At 44.2% G+C, this 16,915-nt stretch overlaps 1 protein-coding gene across 6 annotated transcripts in view; it reads left to right on the top strand.

Moving 5' to 3' along the window:
• LOC122641911 (protein MON2 homolog) overlaps nucleotides 1-16,915 on the top strand; it is a 127,160-nt gene that overhangs the window by 14,338 nt on the left and 95,907 nt on the right. For all 6 annotated transcript variants that reach the window (XM_043835239.1, XM_043835242.1, XM_043835241.1 and 3 more), the window contains exons 4-10: nucleotides 3,318-3,391; nucleotides 3,644-3,799; nucleotides 3,884-4,004; nucleotides 4,249-4,304; nucleotides 4,739-4,793; nucleotides 4,879-4,935; nucleotides 5,060-5,161. In XM_043835239.1, the coding sequence (XP_043691174.1) occupies nucleotides 3,318-3,391; nucleotides 3,644-3,799; nucleotides 3,884-4,004; nucleotides 4,249-4,304; nucleotides 4,739-4,793; nucleotides 4,879-4,935; nucleotides 5,060-5,161 (621 nt within the window). The remainder of the gene's footprint in view (nucleotides 1-3,317; nucleotides 3,392-3,643; nucleotides 3,800-3,883; nucleotides 4,005-4,248; nucleotides 4,305-4,738; nucleotides 4,794-4,878; nucleotides 4,936-5,059; nucleotides 5,162-16,915) is intronic.

Below are 16,915 nucleotides of genomic sequence, written 5' to 3'. Positions count from 1 at the left end.
TGCAACTCCCTCTCTTGATGTTGAAGCTTCAATGTTGAATCTACAAGTTTTAATCTTCAGTTGGAGGTGAGATTTGCCAAAAAACCCCAAACAACCTTCTTCCATGTGTTTCCCTTCATAGCAGATCGAGAGAGGCGAGACAGAGCAAGATTTTGAGTTTGGGGTCGAAATCTCGCTGAGAGAGGGTATTTATATGACTTTGGTTTGATCTAGTTCAACCGAGTCGAACCGAGACCGAGATAAGTCACGAGATCTCGACCGAGATATTACTGTTTTTTGGTGTCGCCTGTGGTCTCATCTCGAGTCCTGGAAAAACCGAGATAATTTCAAGATCTTGACGAGGTCTTGTATTGAGATAATTAGATTTTCTTTCTAGAAGAGTTGCTTGTTTTTTGAGTTACTTATTTTGTAATACGACACATTATAAATAAAGCAAAGGAGGCACAACCTCCAACGACTTTCAGTGATTGAGAAACTTGGCTTTTGCCTCTTTGGGTCAGTAGTGATGTTGTTCCTTGGACTGTGGTGATGCAGCTCCAGCACTATTATGGTGACGCAATAGGTTGGGATTGGTGGTGATGCCCTTCCTGCAGGCCTAGTGGTGATTCTACGTCATATCCCTTTTATTCCTTCTTTCATATGTATATAAAAAAAACCAAAAAAAAGTGTTTAAAAATTTCTGTTATCAATATTGGTTTGTCCGGTATGCGATCCTGTTGCAATAGATCTCTTGCTTGCTTTACTGGTTCGAGATTGATTCTACATTATGTTAAGTATAACTAAATTTGCACTGTGGCTACTGAAAAGCATAGAATTAGAAATAATATACAAATTCTTAGACAAAACTCAACTCACTAAGCCCTATGAAACTACTTAGGGTGGCTACACAAATCATATATAATGATTCTACTCTCTGTACGGCCATATCGGTCTCCTTGGCCCTTGCATAATTTTGAAATCGTGAATCTTCAGATCCATGCTTGATATTTTGGTTATAAATAAAATCATTTGTCTTTTTATAGACAAATAAAATTGTTTGTTGGTGTTGGCAATTAAAAGAAACAATCGGTTTGAGTTCTGGTCATCAACCTAATGTGTCCTCCCTTCCTTTTCTGACCTGGGACTGACAGTGAAAACCACTGGTGTACAGCAACAACAACAACTCAATCTTATCCCAACTAAATGGGGTCGGCTACATGGATACTTGCGCTCCAATCAGCTCTATTCGAGGTCATACTTGATACAAGGCCTAAGCTATGCATGTCTTTCCTCACCACTTCTCCTAAGGTCATTTTAGGTCTGCCCCTGGCTCTTTTAGTTAACCTAAATTTTGGACCTTAGAAAAGAAAGTTCAAGTGAGAAGAAATTTAATTATTATAAACAGGGATAAATTTAAGTATCAATTAGGGAGATCTCAACTTGATTTTTGTACAATTGTTGCAATCTACCAACATGGTAGATCCAGCTTTGATCCACTTGGAGAAGAGGATATTAGGTGATTGAGGGATTTTGCTGAGGTGTTGAATTCCACTAACGGCATGCAGGGATACATCACTGGACTAAATGGGTTCACAATAGCTTTCTGCAAAATGCGTACATATTCAGAGCAAACTTATTGAAAGCATTTGATGAAAATCCCATACAAGGGTTAGATGGGACAAAAAATCAACTCTACTTTGATTCCCCTTATCCTCTATAAGAGAGAAGTTGAAGAACTCACATTTGGGTCAAGTACGTTTTGTTTTCTGTTAGGGTCCATCTAGCCAAGCTCCTAGTGTAACTTTTCAGACAAGCGAGGGTACTTTCTATTTCTGGACTTATACTTCTGACTTCTCTTTGGTTTTGGGTTCAAAACTTATCTGGTTTGCATGATTTTGGTTAATTTTAGGGTTCTCTATTTACTTTTCAAATCAGACCAAGATTTTGGAAATATGCATTGATTTTGAACATTATGGGCAAAATACTGATAGGATTTCAATATATGATGGAAATTCTATTGTTAAAAAAATAGTTTAGCGTTGGAGTATCTGTACTCTTGTGTTTTATGCGATGAATGGAATATTTTACTATGCTTTGGATGATCATTGTCAATTTGCACATGTGATTAGCTAATTGCTTTCAAGTTATAGCTTAAGCTAGGTGTAATCTGGGTTCTCTCTCGTTTTCTCCTCCCTTTATGTTCCCCTTTTCGTATGCAACTTCAATGGAATTCTCTAATGTTCTACTAAAGGTTTATTGCAATCTTCAGTTGAGATGATTTTCTGTCTTCAATTCCAGACCCTCATTGAAAAGTAACTAAGCCCCCTAAGTATTATATGCCAAAACCCTAATTTTTATTTCTTCAAAATTATAGACCTGACTACCTGTAATTTAAAATCTTAATGCCCACTATAGGCCAACAGTCAAACCTTTACTTCACTTCTCTAAATTCAAATGAATCAAATCCTTCTTTTTTTTTTTTCCCAAAGCCAATTTCTCCACTTTTACCCGACCTAAGTCCTTGTATGCCTTATTTTTTAAGGCGCTTCATCAATTCATTGTATTTTGGTTTAGATCCCTATGGAAACCTTTGGCTATTCTATGTCAGTTCAACCGGACAAGCTTATCTGGTGCAAGGAATTTGAATTTTTTTTTTTTTGTGATAGTCGACGAAATAAAATTCATTAGTAAAAATATGAACAGTATAAGAGAGCTGACAGAGAGAGAAGATTAAAGCAAGTGCACTACATGAGAAATCTTCTCTGGTCTGATGCAGCTCATGGGGTGCTATTGGGAGTTGGGACCTTCATGGGGCCAATTGGTTGGCTAGCATGGTTTTCTTAGCCTTGTGGATATAATTTTGATGGGTTTGGTATGCTGGTTTCCCTCAATCACTATATTTCTTTCTCAATTATTTATTGATCAGTAACAACAGAAAAAGAAAATTATTAGGACAAGTACAAGATCGAAAAACTAGGAGATAGCGCAGGCAAAAGGACAAACACAGAAAATAGGAGGGAAAATACTGCACCTCCCACCTCCAGCAACCACAAAGCAGACAATTCCAAGCCATCCTCCACAACGTAAATGAAATCCCCTGCCAACGAATTGATACGAAACCAGTGAACAACCACTTCACTTGTATTTTTGCTTAGAACTGGTAACTGTGTATTTTGCCCTACTTCATGTCTGAATTTGTGAAACTTCATAAAGAAAGGACTTAATTTTAAAGACTTGATTGATAGGTAGACTGGCAGTTGGCAATGGAGGCATGGAATTTTATCAATTGACACTTTGAGATGAAAGCAACATAGTAATGCAATCTAATTTAATTTCAGGACAATATGGCTCAAGCTCTTGGCATCTGTCTCAGGCTTCTTGAAAATAACCGATCGTCTGACAGTGTGCGCAAGTAAGTTAAATTTAAATTTGATTAGTCTTTAGTGTAGATTTCAAGATTCTACTGTCTTGGCTTCATATATGAATATTCCATTTTGTTAGTTAGTCTATGATATTGAAGTACTGTAGGTTCTTTCTTTCCTGTTTCTCAGGTGATCATTTTTAGTTGAGTGTTAAACTTGTCCAAAGTGTAGTTCTCAGGATTATTTCTCTTCTTCCTTTTTAAATTTTCAGCTTCTCATTGTTATTTTTATCTTTCATTCAGCACTGCTGCTGCTACCTTCAGGCAAGCGGTTGCCTTGATTTTTGATCGTGTTATATGCGCTGAATCACTGCCTGCTGGCAAGGTTGGTTCTGGAAGTCAGAACTTTCGAATCTTTTCTGTTACTGGTGATGTTAGTCGGAGCATCAACCGATCAGAGTACGTAATCTTTGTAGACACCAATTATTTCTCATATCTTCCAGTGTGTTAGTTGGTTGCTCTAGCTGACTTATGCATTGACAGGTCATTGGAGAGTGACTGTGTTAGTGGAGGACCATTGTTAATGCGGGAGAGCCTAACTAAAGCTGGCAAACTTGGGTTACGTTTGCTCGAAGACCTGACAGCTCTTGCTGCAGGTGGATCTGTATGTGCTGAGTGGAAACTTTTAGCCAGTTTTCTCTTCAAATCTTTTATTTTGTTGCCCATATATGATATATCTTCAGTTTCTGTTGTCAAGTTCCCTTTTCTGTTACCATTAAGTAATATTATAGTTTTCATTGATGGTTTGATTTCTCAATGCAGTTCATTGATTATGATACTCTTTTAGTGCTAAATCGAGTAATCAATTTTCTTACTGATAGATGATGGATTTGCTTATATCCTTTCAGGTCACCTGGTTACGTGTGAACTCTCTTCAGCAGACATTTGCACTAGATATACTTGAGTGAGGCTTCTATCCACTTTCCATATACTAGTTTATCCGTTTATATATGCACAATTACACACACTATTCACCATTGTCTGGTTTGACATTTTATTGCTATTACAGTCTTAGGCATTGGCATTGGTATTCCCCCCTCCCTTCAAAAAAGGAAAAAGAAGAAAAATTGTAGCCATTGTACAATTTTCCTTGAGCGAGTGCTTCATATTTCTTTATCTATTTTGTTTGTACCCAACTGAAGTTATCCGTACTACTACTACTTTCTATGAAATTCGGGTGGTCAGAATGCTTGTACTCATACTACAATACTGAAAGTCCTCGTAAAGGTTGTTTAGTGTACAAGTGAGAGGGTTTGTACTGCTTATTCACATTCTGTGTGCATTTTGCATTGTTTTGATGAATTAATTTCTTGATGCTGATGGTTGCTAAACATGCAGGTTTATTCTATCCAATTACGTGGCTATCTTTAGAACCTTGGTTTCATATGAACAGGTGACTGCTTATGTTGCTAACACATACTTGTCTGTCTGGCATGCTATTTAGATTTTCACAATAACTGTGTTGTCTGGAAGATCAGGTCTTACGTCATCAAATATGTTCACTTCTTATGACTTCACTTCGTACCAATGCTGAGGTAATATATACATGAAGTCTCTGGTTGTTGGAGTAATCTGATGCATTTGTTGCATCTGTGCCTGATATTGATAAATATTCTTTTATAAGATTTAATTTTTCTTCCTTTCATATTTTGTGTAAAGATTGAAGGTGAAGCAGGAGAGCCATCATTTCGCCGCTTGGTGATGCGGTCAGTTGCGCATGTTATCAGGCTATACAGTTCATTCCTTGTCACTGAATGTGAGGTATGGTCTGTTTATTGATGCTCCATTGTCATTTGACCTGAGTTAGGTTCAGAAATTTATCTTAAATTTAGAAACACACAAGTTTTACTCTCTGGACTTACTGTTATCAGCTTCATGACTACGTAAATCTTATTGAACAATGTTCGGTAGTTACTTGGTCAGTTTTTTGAAGCAATCTCTTTTGTGGGCACATTTTCATGCGTGTAACATTTTTTTTTTTGGTGAATAAATATATTACCAATCCCGGGGGGAGCGGAAACAGAAGGGGGGGGGGGGAAATATACAAGAGAAAGGGGAAAAAGGGGGGTGGGGGAACAAGAACCAGCAACCCAACCTACGCAGAGGTGGTAGACTGTAAAAGAGACAAATCAAGACCCCAGGAGATAACAATATGCTTGTTCCTTGGGGTATCCAAAAGGTGTCTGTGGCAGGTAAAACTGAGCTTAGAAGAGACGTCAAAGGAGATGGCTTTCCGAATCAGATCAAAAGATTGAGAGTTGGTAGTCCATCTCCTGAGGTTCCGCTCCATCCAAATATGATAAATAGCAGTGCCAAAAACCAGCTTCCCAATAGTGTCACAGATAGATGTCCCGGAAAAGGTCATGTCCAACCAGAGCTATTCTCGATCAAAAGCCAGGGGTCTCCTACCGTGGTGCCAGATTGTGGATAGGGATTTTTTCCAAATGGTGGCGGTAAAAGGGCAAGCAAAGAATAGGTGGGGTATGTCTTCAAGGCCATTCCAACAACGGGTGCAAGATGGGGAGACCGGGATGTTGCGTGGAGAAGGAAGGCTTGGGTAGGAAGGTAAAGTCTAAGAGTTCTCTAGGCTGTGAAGCTGTGGCGGGGGATATGACCTTTGAACCAGATTAATTTGTGTCAGGGGATGGTGGGGTAAGGAGGGCGAACAAAATTCCAAGCAGAGATGGAGCTAAAAAGGCCAGTAGGGGAAGGGAGCCATAGAACCTTATCCGCATGAGGAGGGGGGGTGAAGGGGGGGAGGGACGGCCATAAGTGGGAGAGAATAGAGGGATTGAGGTGGGGGTGGGGAGTCCAAGAGCCGAGGGAGATGAGGGAGGAGAGAGGGGTGTCTTTGGGAAGGCCAGAAGAATAAATCATCTTGGGCCCACAAACATTGAAAAGAACCCCAAGCGGATGCCAAGGATCAAGCTAAAGGAAAGTGGAGGAGCTATCAACACTGAAGGATGAGGTAGCACGGAGGGCGAGGGGACGGAGAAGGAGGATCTTACGCCAAATCTAGGAGGAGTCAGAGGGAACTAGGGCAGTCCAAATGGAATCCTTCTTGAGAAGATGGGAATAGACTCAATTGACCCAGATGGAATCCTGACGGGAGGAGATTTTCCAAATGAGCTTGAGGATTCCAGTGGTATTGGAGTCGCGGATGCGATGAATACCAAGACCTCCTTCAGATTTGGGGAGACGAATGGACTTCCAGCTAGTAGGGTGGAGGAATTTGGAAGAATCATTCCCTTTCTAGAGAAAAGCACAGAAAAGGTGTTCCATAGCCATGATGGTGGCTTTAGGAATACCAAAAATGCCACTCCAATAGATATAGGAAGCATGGAGGACTGAACGGATGCACACAAGCCAGCCAGCATAGGAAAGGAGTTTGCCTTTCCAAAGCTGGAGACGCTTACGGATGTTGTCCAGCATGGGAGTGCAGTAGTAACTAAATAGCCTGGCAGGGATGAGGGGAAGACCGAGTTATTTGATAGGGAGAGAGCCGATGGAAAACCCAGTCAGACGGAGGAGGGTCTCTTTGTCCGACTCAGGGATGCCCGAAAGGAAGATCTTTGATTTAAGGAGGTTGATGCGGAGACCAGAGAGATTTTCAAAGAGGTGGAGGGAATCCATGATGGCTGAAATAGAGGAGGGGGAAGCCTTAGAGAAGATCATCAAATCATCTGCAAAGGCCAGATGGGTGAGGTTAATATACTTGCATTTTGGAATAGGAGAGATGAGATGGAGATCCGTTTTGGTTTGGAGGCTCCTAGAAAGGACTTCCAGAGCCAGGGAGAACAGGAAAGGGGATAGAGGGCAACCTTGGTGAATGCCGACTTTGGAATGAAAAAAGCTAGCAGGGGAACCATTAACAAGGATAGAGAAGGAGGGGGGGGGGAGATACATGCATAAATCCAACGGACAAAAGCATGGGGAAAACCCATTTGGGAGAGCACATTGCATATGAAGTCCCAGCGGAGGGAGTCAAAAGCTTTATGGAGGTCAATTTTTATCAAGGCCGCCGGAGAGTGAGATTTGCGGTCAAATCCTTGCACAATTTCAGAGCAAAGGATAATGTTGTCCGCAATACTTCTTCCAGAAATAAAGGGGATTGATTAGGGCTGACGAGAGAGGGGATAACAGCCTTAATTCTATTGGCAAGGATCTTGGCAATGAACTTGTAAAGAAGATTGCAATGAGAGATAGGTCTAAAATTAGACAGGGAGGTAGCTCCATCTTTTTTAGGGATGAGGTAGACGAAAGTCTGATTGACCTGAGCAAGCTGGCTGGGCTTGAAGAAGTTGCGAATGACTTTGAAAAGATCACCTTTAATAGTATCCCAGCAGCTGAGATAAAAACCCATGTTGAAACCGTCAAGGCCAGGGGTTTTATTGGATTTGTGGGAGAGAATTGCTTTGGAGATTTTCTCATCAGAGGGGATGGCAAGAAGAGAATCAGATAAAAGAGGGGGAACAAACTTGTCAATGAGGCCAGGAGGGAGGGGGGAGGGGGAAAGGGGGGGGGGGATTGAACAGGGTAGAGAAGAAGGAAATGGTTGTCGACTTGATGTCATGGACCGAGGAGAGGGGAGTTTCATCGGGAGACTGCAGTAAGGTGATGGAATTGGAGTTGAGCCTGGCTTTAAGGGACTGATGGAAGTAGGCAGAATTGGAGTCTCTGAGATCCAACCACTTAATGAGGGATTTTTGGCGTAAGAAGCTTTCTTCAAGGGAAGAGAGGGAGGAGAGATTCTCAGAGAGCTGTTTCTCCTCAAGGGCAAGCTCAGGGTTGAGGGGATCCGACTCGAGTCTGGATTGGACAAGGGAGAGGTTAGACTGACAGGAGGAGAGCTAGGAAGGGATGCTTCCAAAGGTGGATAAGTTCCAACTCTTGAGGGCAGACTTGGTGTGACGAAGCTTCCTAGCAAGGGCAATGAGAGGGAGAGAGGGGGAGGAAACCGGGATGCGCCAGGCTTTCAGGATGGTTGGGAGGTAGAGATGGTGGGAGGTCCACATATCAAAGAATTTGAAAGGCTTGGGACCAAAGGAGGAGTATGGTTGAATAAGAATGTGGGGGAGTTGGGAAGGAAAAATGGAGGTGGAGGAGTTGGGAAGTGGAATGGGATAGGGAGATGTGAATTTTAGAGGGGTCCTAAAGGATCCAAAGACGACCATTAGGGGAATGGTTGTAGTTGGAGAGCAGAGACCAGGAGAGGACTATGGATGTTGTAATGCGGGCAGCGTTCTCCTGGAGAACACGGGTTTCAAGAAGAGCACAGAAAGAGGAGTGAGTGGACTTAATGAGGGGTCTAATATCTTGATGCTTAGCCAGGGAGTTGAGGCCCTAGACATTCCAAAAGAAGCCGGCCAACATGGGAAACTAGAGGGAGAGAGGCAAGGATCTCGAGGGGGGGTACTCTTGTACTGACGACTGGAATAGGCAATAGGCGGGCTATGAACAAGCAGCTTGCGGGGAGGCCGGGGTAAACCGGGCCAGGGAGGCTGGGGTTGGACCACAACGGATGAGGCCTGGCAGCCCAAAGGGGGCGGGAGGGGTAGGGAATTAACTAAGGGGGGATCCAAGGGTACCCGAGAGAGAAGGGTCAGAAATGGATTGGGTCAGGGAGTGGGTGGGTGGGTTGGGATAGTGTTTTTGGTAGAGATGGGCCGGAGGTTGGAAAATGGGAAGGTTATGGGTGAAGAAGGATTGGGCTTGGGCTGGGGAGGGGGGAGCAGGTTAGGGAGAGGGAGGGCCGAAAGGGTGGGCCTGGAAAAGGAAGAAAGTTGAGGATGGGGGGCAAAGGGAGAGGTTTCATGGGCCGGGGGAAGAGGCCCAAAGGATGGATGAGAGGGAGGGTGTATAAGATGTGAAGGGGGACACGTGGAAGGAGAGGGATTTGAAAAGGGAGGGTTAGGTAATAAGGGGGTAAAATGGGGGGATTAGGTAATAAGGGGGGTAAAAGGGGAAAGTGCCTGGATAAAAAGGGTTGGGAGGCTGGATTAGGTAAAGGGGAGACTGACCTTAATGTTGGAGATGGGGCCATAGCACGAGAATGGCTTCTGGTGATAGAACTCGCCAGGACTTCAACTGTGGCATTGCCTGGAGGAGCCTGCGATCTATGTAGGCTGCTTGTCATCACATCAGGAGAAGGGAAAGGCAAAGAGCATCTTCCAATCTTAGAGCACGCAACAGAGATAGACCTATCTCCAAAGGGAACTTCTTGGTTCGAGAGGACAAGTTCAGATGTCAGAGAAGTTGACAAGGAAGGAGCCAGCACAACAGGGGCCAGAGGGGCCTCGGGGACTGGTAGCGGAAGCTTCGTCGTGTAAGGGGGGGAGCTAGTGGCTCGAAGAGAGCTGCTACGGTGGCTGTGTTGTTGTTGACGATGATTCTGGTGGCAGCGGCGAGTGCAGTGACGGATGGGGTCTCTTCCTCGATTATGGGATCTGGGGGAGCCAGAAAGGGTCAAAGGAGTGTTGATGAGAGCAGAACCAGGGAGAAGCCTGTTAACAAAACAGGAATTACGTGAATGGCTTGAATGATCAATGAGATCAGTCAAGCTCTCTATTTATAATAATAATAATAAAAGAGATTACAAAGGGAAACACTGTTCACGATACTATTCACGATACTGTTCACGTGAACAGTGTCACAGCCCAAATTACAATCCTACCCTTGTTCAAAAGTACATAAATAAAGCATAAATAAAAAACCCAAAATACCCTTATAATATCGGGTAACACATCTCAACACTCCCCCTCAAGTTGGGGCATAGATATCACACATGCCCAACTTGACTAGACTAGGATAAAACAACTTCCCACTCAACCCTTTGGTGAAGACATCAGCCAGTTGATCTCCAGACTTCACAAAAGGAATACAAATCTGCCCACTCTCTAACTTCTCCTTGATGAAGTGTCTGTCAATCTCCACATGTTTGGTACGGTCATGCTGCACTGGATTGTGGGCAATGCTAATTGCTGCTTTGTTGTCACAGTACAACATCATTGGAAGATGAACAGAACCACGAATATCAAGGAGTAAACTCTGAAGCCATAGTAACTCACATATGCCCTGGGGCCATAGCACGGAATTCAGCTTCAGCACTAGATCTTGCCACAACATTTTGCTTTTTACTCCGCCATGTGACTAGATTTCCTCCAACAAAAGTACAATAGCCGGAGGTAGATTTCCTGTCAGGGTTACCACCCCAATCAGCATCTGTGTAAGCCTCAATGCGAAGATGGTCATGAGGAGACAAAAGGATCCCCTTTCCTGGAGCTGACTTCAAGTAATGGAGAATACGAAGAACAGCAGCCTTGTGAGTGGAATAAGGATCATGCATGAACTGGCTCACAAGACTCACAGCAATGGCAATATCTGGTCTGGTGTGGGAGAGATAAATTAGCTTGCCCACCAATCGTTGATATCTGCCCTTATCAACAGGTTCACCATCCTTCTCTTGTAGACGGGTAGTAGCTTCCAAGGGAGTGTCACAAGGATGACAACCAAGCAAACCAGTCTCTGATAGTAAATCTAGAACATACTTTCTCTGGGAGAGAAAGATGCCTTTTGGAGAACGGGCAACTTCAATCCCAAGAAAATATCTTAGCTGTCCTAGATCTTTTATGTCAAATTCCCGTCCCAAGAAAGCCTTCAGGTGAGAAACTTCATCTGTATCATTACCAGTCACAACTATGTCATCAACATAAACTATGAGAAGAGTGACCTTTTCTCCCTTTCGCTTGATGAACAGAGTGTGATCAGCATGACTCTGTTTGTATCCATAGGAGACCATGGCTTTATGAAACCTACCAAACCATGCCCGTGGAGATTGCTTCAACCCATAGAGTGCCCTTTTGAGCCTACAAACTTTCCCATGGGTCTTGTCAGAGGAAAAACCCGGAGGAACATCCATATAAACCTCCTCTTCCAACTCCCCATGAAGAAATGCATTTTTTACATCCAATGTTGTAGGTCCCAGCCAAAGTTGACAAAGACAAGACAAGTAAGACCCGGACAGTGTTCAACTTTGCAACAGGGGCAAATGTCTCCTGGTAGTCGATCCCATAAGTCTTAGTGAAGCCTCTGGCCACAAGCCTGGCTTTATATCTATCCACTGTTCCATCTGGCTTCTGCTTGACAACAAATACCCATTTGCACCCGACTGGTTTCTTACCCGAAGGAAGAACAACTAGCTCCCATGTCTCATTTTTAAGTAAGGTCGTCATTTCTTCCATCATGGCTGCTTTCCACTTTGGATCTGCAATCGCCTCCTGCCATTTCTGAGGAATAGAAACAGAGGAAAGAGAAGAAACAAATGCATGATTGGAAGGAGATAAAGCATCATAGGAAATAACATTGGAGATGGGGTGTTGGGTGCATGACCTAACGCCTTTACGAACAGCGATAGGTAAGTCAAGGGAAGGATCCTTACCAGATGATGTAGTAGGGTCTGGATCTAGATCAAGTGCAGACGATTGTGGAGGTGGTATGGTGGTGGTGGTAGTCTCAACTTGTCCTGTGTGCTCCCGGGTATATACCTTAGCAACAGGGATTTGACTGACTGGTCTACACTCCCCCTGAATAGGAGCCACTATAGGAGCTGAAGTTCTGAGGGCTCCCCGGAATAGAAGCCGGAAGAATAGCAGACACATCTTCAAAACCCTGATCCTGCTCCCCCTGAAGAGGTGTCTGGGAATAATATGACAAGGACTCATGGAAGACAATATCCATGGAGACAAAAGTACGACGAGAAGGTGGATGGTAATACTTGTATCCTTTCTGGGTCGCAGAATACCCCAGAAAAATACACCGAATGCTTCGTGGAGCAAATTTCCCATGAGGATGATGATTGCGGACATAGCCAACACAACCAAAGACTTTGGGGGGAACCACAAAGGAGGAGGAACCCTGGAGGAGATCAACGGGGGAACGACCATTAAGGACACGGGTAGGCACACGGTTGATGAGATAAGCAACGGTAAGAATGGCATCACCCCAAAGTGTGAGAAGGAACCGCCGTGCAAACATAATGGCCCTGGGCTATCTCAAGGAGATGTCTATTTTTCCTTTCAGCAACCCCATTCTGGGCAGGTGTGTCAACACAGCTGGTCTGATGGACAATACCATGTGCAGCCAAATAAAGTTGGAACTGACCCTCCATGTACTCTCTGCCATTATCACTGCGTAAAATGTGCAAGGTGGCATTGAATTGGGTCTGAACCATACGATGAAATAACTGAAAACAGCGGAAGACCTCACTTTTATGGCTCATCATGTACACCCAAGTGGCACGAGTATAACAATCAATAAACGAGACAAACCATCGATGACCGAAAAGGGAAGTACAACGGCGGGGCCCACACATCGAATGAACCAAAGCAAAAGGAAACTCACTTCTTTTATTTAATGAAGAATAATTGGAACGAGTCTGTTTGGCCAAAACTCAAGCCTCACATAAAAACTCATTCCTATTACAATGCTTAATCAAGCTCGGAAACAAAAGAGACAAAGTACTAAGGGATGGATGACCAAGTCGGCATGTGTCAGAGATGAAGGTCAAGGGGACGAGGTGGACTGTAAATGATGAGCTGTAGAGGAAGCCGAATGCAAAGTAGAAGGCTGACCCGGGTCAAGTAAGTAGAGACCACCCTGCATCTTACCACCCCCAATCGTACGCCCCGTCTCCAGATCCTGTATGACACAATGAGAAGGGAAAAAAGTCAGTTTGCAGTTCAGATCTCTAGTTAGACTACTAATAGAGAGAAGGTTAGTAGAAAAGGACGGAACATGCAAAACAAATTTTAATGAAAGGGTAGGGGAGCAGCGTATGGAACCCTTCCCATTAATAGGAGAAAGGGAACCATTAGCTACTCGAACACTGTCTTTGCCAGAAGATGGAGAATAAAGATGAAATACATGGGAGGAGCCAGTCATGTGGTCAGTGGCACCGGAATCGATAATCCAAGGACTGGATACAGCCGATGTACACAGACTACTGACTGGAGTACCTGAGGCAAAATTAGAACCAGGAGGGGCAGCAGGTGTAGATGCCGTAGTGGAGGCAACGGAAGAGGCCTGTAGCATGCGACGGAAAGCTAGGAGCTCATCCTGAGTAAGCCCAATGTCAGATGAAGGGGCAGCAGCAGCAGGAGTAGGAGAATCAGCCATATGAGCCTTGGGCTTAAACTTCCCACGGGCTTTCTTCTCCTCAAAATCAGCAGGCTTCCCATGGAGCTTCCAGCATTGAGCCTTAGTATGATAGAGCCTGTTGTAGTGTTCACACTTGACAGGACCTTTAGGGACAGCAGTACCACCATCAGTAGTGGTAAGAGAAGGAGTACTGGAAGCAACTTGCAAGGCGGAGCGATCAACAGTAGAGGAATGCAGCATAGCAGCCCGACGAGATTCCTCATTATGAACCAAGGCAAAGGCCTGTTCTAGGGATGGAAAAGGGGACTGCCCAAGTACTTGCACCCGAATAGGATCAAACTCCATATTTAGTCCAGCCAAAAAATCATAGACACGTATTTTGTCAACGTGTTTGCGATAGGCACTTCGATAACCATCGCATCATTCGATAACCACTTGTTGAGCTGAGAACCCTCTTCCACTGGTTTAGTTGTTGTCCCAAGAAGATGGCCAGTGAGGCCACGGCCAGCTACTGTCAAATAGGTAGACCGAGACCACTTCAGGTAGTTGGAGCCATCAAGTTTGATTGGGGCAGCAAGGGGAAGAAAATCAGTCCGGGGCTGGCCATCAATGCCAGAAGAGGCCGAAGAAGAATCTGAACCAGTCATTGCAGCAGGTAACCAATCTTCAAGGAAGCAGCAAACAGCCAAAAAATATCCAAAAAAATTCTGGAATCGACCCCCAATAGAAAAGGGCTGTATTGGAGCAAAAAATCTCAGATATGTAGGCTGGGAATGATGTCGAATGAAGGCAGCAAGGGTGCCAATCAGATGCAGCAGGAACCAGCAGCCCAACCCCAAGATCGATTAATGTCAGGGTTTTGAAAAAAACCCTGAGAAGAGAGATCGATAAGGGGCTGGGGTCTTCAACCAATCTGATGAAGTGAATAGGGGCTGAGAACAATATCAAATAAAGATCCCACAATAGAAGATGCAGCCGAACAGATGTAGAGGCCTGATCTCCAAAAAAAAATAGGAATCTTCAAATCGCAGACAGTGCTTCAGCTCCACTCGATCCAAAAAAGAGGCATAAAAAGGAGGTATATTGGGGCAGCAGCTAGATCATTACGATCACCTCAGTAGTGCTGCTCTAATGGGAGAAGAAGAACCAAAAGAAAGGAAGAAAGAAGAAGGGAAGAAGCTCGATGGAGGGAAGGAGAAAAAAATCGAAGGGAGGGAGGTGGGTTTTGAAAACCTAGATCAGAGTGTATTTGGCTCTGATGCCTTGTTAACAAAACAGGAATTACGTGAATGGCTTGAATGATCAATGAGATCAGTCAAGCTCTCTATTTATAATAATAATAATAAAAGAGATTACAAAGGGAAACACTGTTCACGATACTATTCACGACACTGTTCACGTGAACAGTGTCACAGCCCAAATTACAATCCTACCCTTGTTCAAAAAACATAAATAAAGCATAAATAAAAAACCCAAAATACCCTTATAATATCGGGTAACACATCTCAACAAAGCCCATTTGTGATAACGGTCGGTGGAGCAGTAGCAGTCGACGGGGATGTCGCGAGTATCCTCCGAGGAGAAACCAGAGAAGTTGAGGGACACTCAGCGGCCGGAGAAGGCTGAGAAGCCTGTGTTGAGCTTGGCGCAGCAGTGGATAGAGGAGAAGAAGCTGCACAATCCTTCGCAAGGTGTCCAAAATTTTTGCAGAGGTTGCAATGTGGAGGAATCCACTCATATTTAACAGGTTGCTCGAAGCAGAACCCATCCTCTTCCATAATGGAGATGGACGATGGAGGAGGAACATCGGCCGAGACATCGACACAGATCCTGGTGTAAGATAGACGATCCTTTTTGAGAGTACGTGAATCAGTACGCAACGGGAAACATGGACACGGGGAGGGAGCAGGTGAAGCGTGTCGTTCGTAATGGAAAGAAAGATACCACTACTTCGCCTCTTTGTTGGACCACCGGCGCGAACACAGTGGTCTTTGACCAGGACCAGGAACCAATTCGAATTTGGTTCTTGACATGTCGGTGGCTGCTTCGGCGGCGCTTTTTCGCCTTTTCTTTGCTCTGGACAGGAGCGCTAATGGACACGGGGAGGGAGCAGGTGAAGCGTGTGGCGATGGAGCCTAATCAACTGAGGTAGTCTTGACTCCAATAGTGCAGAGGCAAACCAGGGAGGGTGATCCACATGGGAATGGTGTTGAGGTCGACCTTGTGGAGAGGAAGATGAGGCCTCCATTGGCGGAGGAAGATTGGTTTGGAGCCAACCATCCAGGGAGCGCCATCAAGAGCTCTAGATTTTGCATCATCCGAGAAGAATTTGAAAATGAACACCCCATTGTCAAGAAGATAGGTGTCCAGCGAACCAGCAGCTTTCCATTGCTTTGAGAGGGAGGCTTTGACTATGTTGGAAGAGGGTCTAGCACCAAGGAAATGACCTACCAAGCACGATTGCCATTGAGGGATTTCAGGAGAGAGGATGGAGTTGGGGCAGAAGGCGTAAGGAACATCATTTTCAGTAGGAGGTTTGAAGAAATGGAGGGTAGCGTCGGTAGTTGTTGTGGAAGATGGCTGGGAGAAGAAGGATGACCACAGTTTAGGATCAGCGGGTGCAGAAGGGAAGGTGGTGGAGCGTAGTTTAGAGGTGGTGGCGTGAATGGCGGTGGAAGGTGAGGATGGCAGGATGGTGTCGGAGGGGATTGTATCAGTGGTGGCGAGAGTGGTGGTGGAAGATGAAGATGGCGGCATGGTGAAGATGGATAAAGCGGGGGGGGGGGGGGAGGAGGAGGAGGCGGAGATGGTGGGGTCAGTGATGGTCACTAGAGAAGTGGAAGGAGGTGGAGCATCTCACACACCCTTGTAGTTGGGCCCGACACTGATCCGCTTCCCTTATTCTCCATTCATGTGTAACATTATCAATTACTAAAACACATATAGTCATGCTGTATTACCGTTATTGAAATAATCTGTTGGCATATGCCTATCTTTTCTATTTGCTTATTGCAGTTTAGTTTCAAAATTAATTATCTCATTGATTTGGTTTATAAGCTTTTGTCTGCTTTTTATCAATCACAAGTTCATAACATTTGGGAAAAAATATTTCCTCATCAAAGGTTATTTTTGTCAATGCGTCATTTTTTTAGTTGATTCGTTACCTAATTCATTGTATATTTAGACACTGTTTAGGAAACATAAAGAAGTGTCCAACCAATGCCTGAATTCTGATACCATCTTTATAGCTGGTCAATGCGGGATCCTAAGGATGATGAGCTTGCTGATTTTGAGGAGGCATATAAGTCTACAAAATGCATGGGGCTGAGTGGGCTTGACTGAGGGGGAGTGGTTAGGTTG

The sequence above is a fragment of the Telopea speciosissima genome, chromosome 10 (genome assembly GCF_018873765.1).
Source record: "Telopea speciosissima isolate NSW1024214 ecotype Mountain lineage chromosome 10, Tspe_v1, whole genome shotgun sequence".
Lineage (NCBI taxonomy): Eukaryota > Viridiplantae > Streptophyta > Magnoliopsida > Proteales > Proteaceae > Telopea > Telopea speciosissima.
This window is presented reverse-complemented; position numbering and strand designations above follow the sequence as displayed.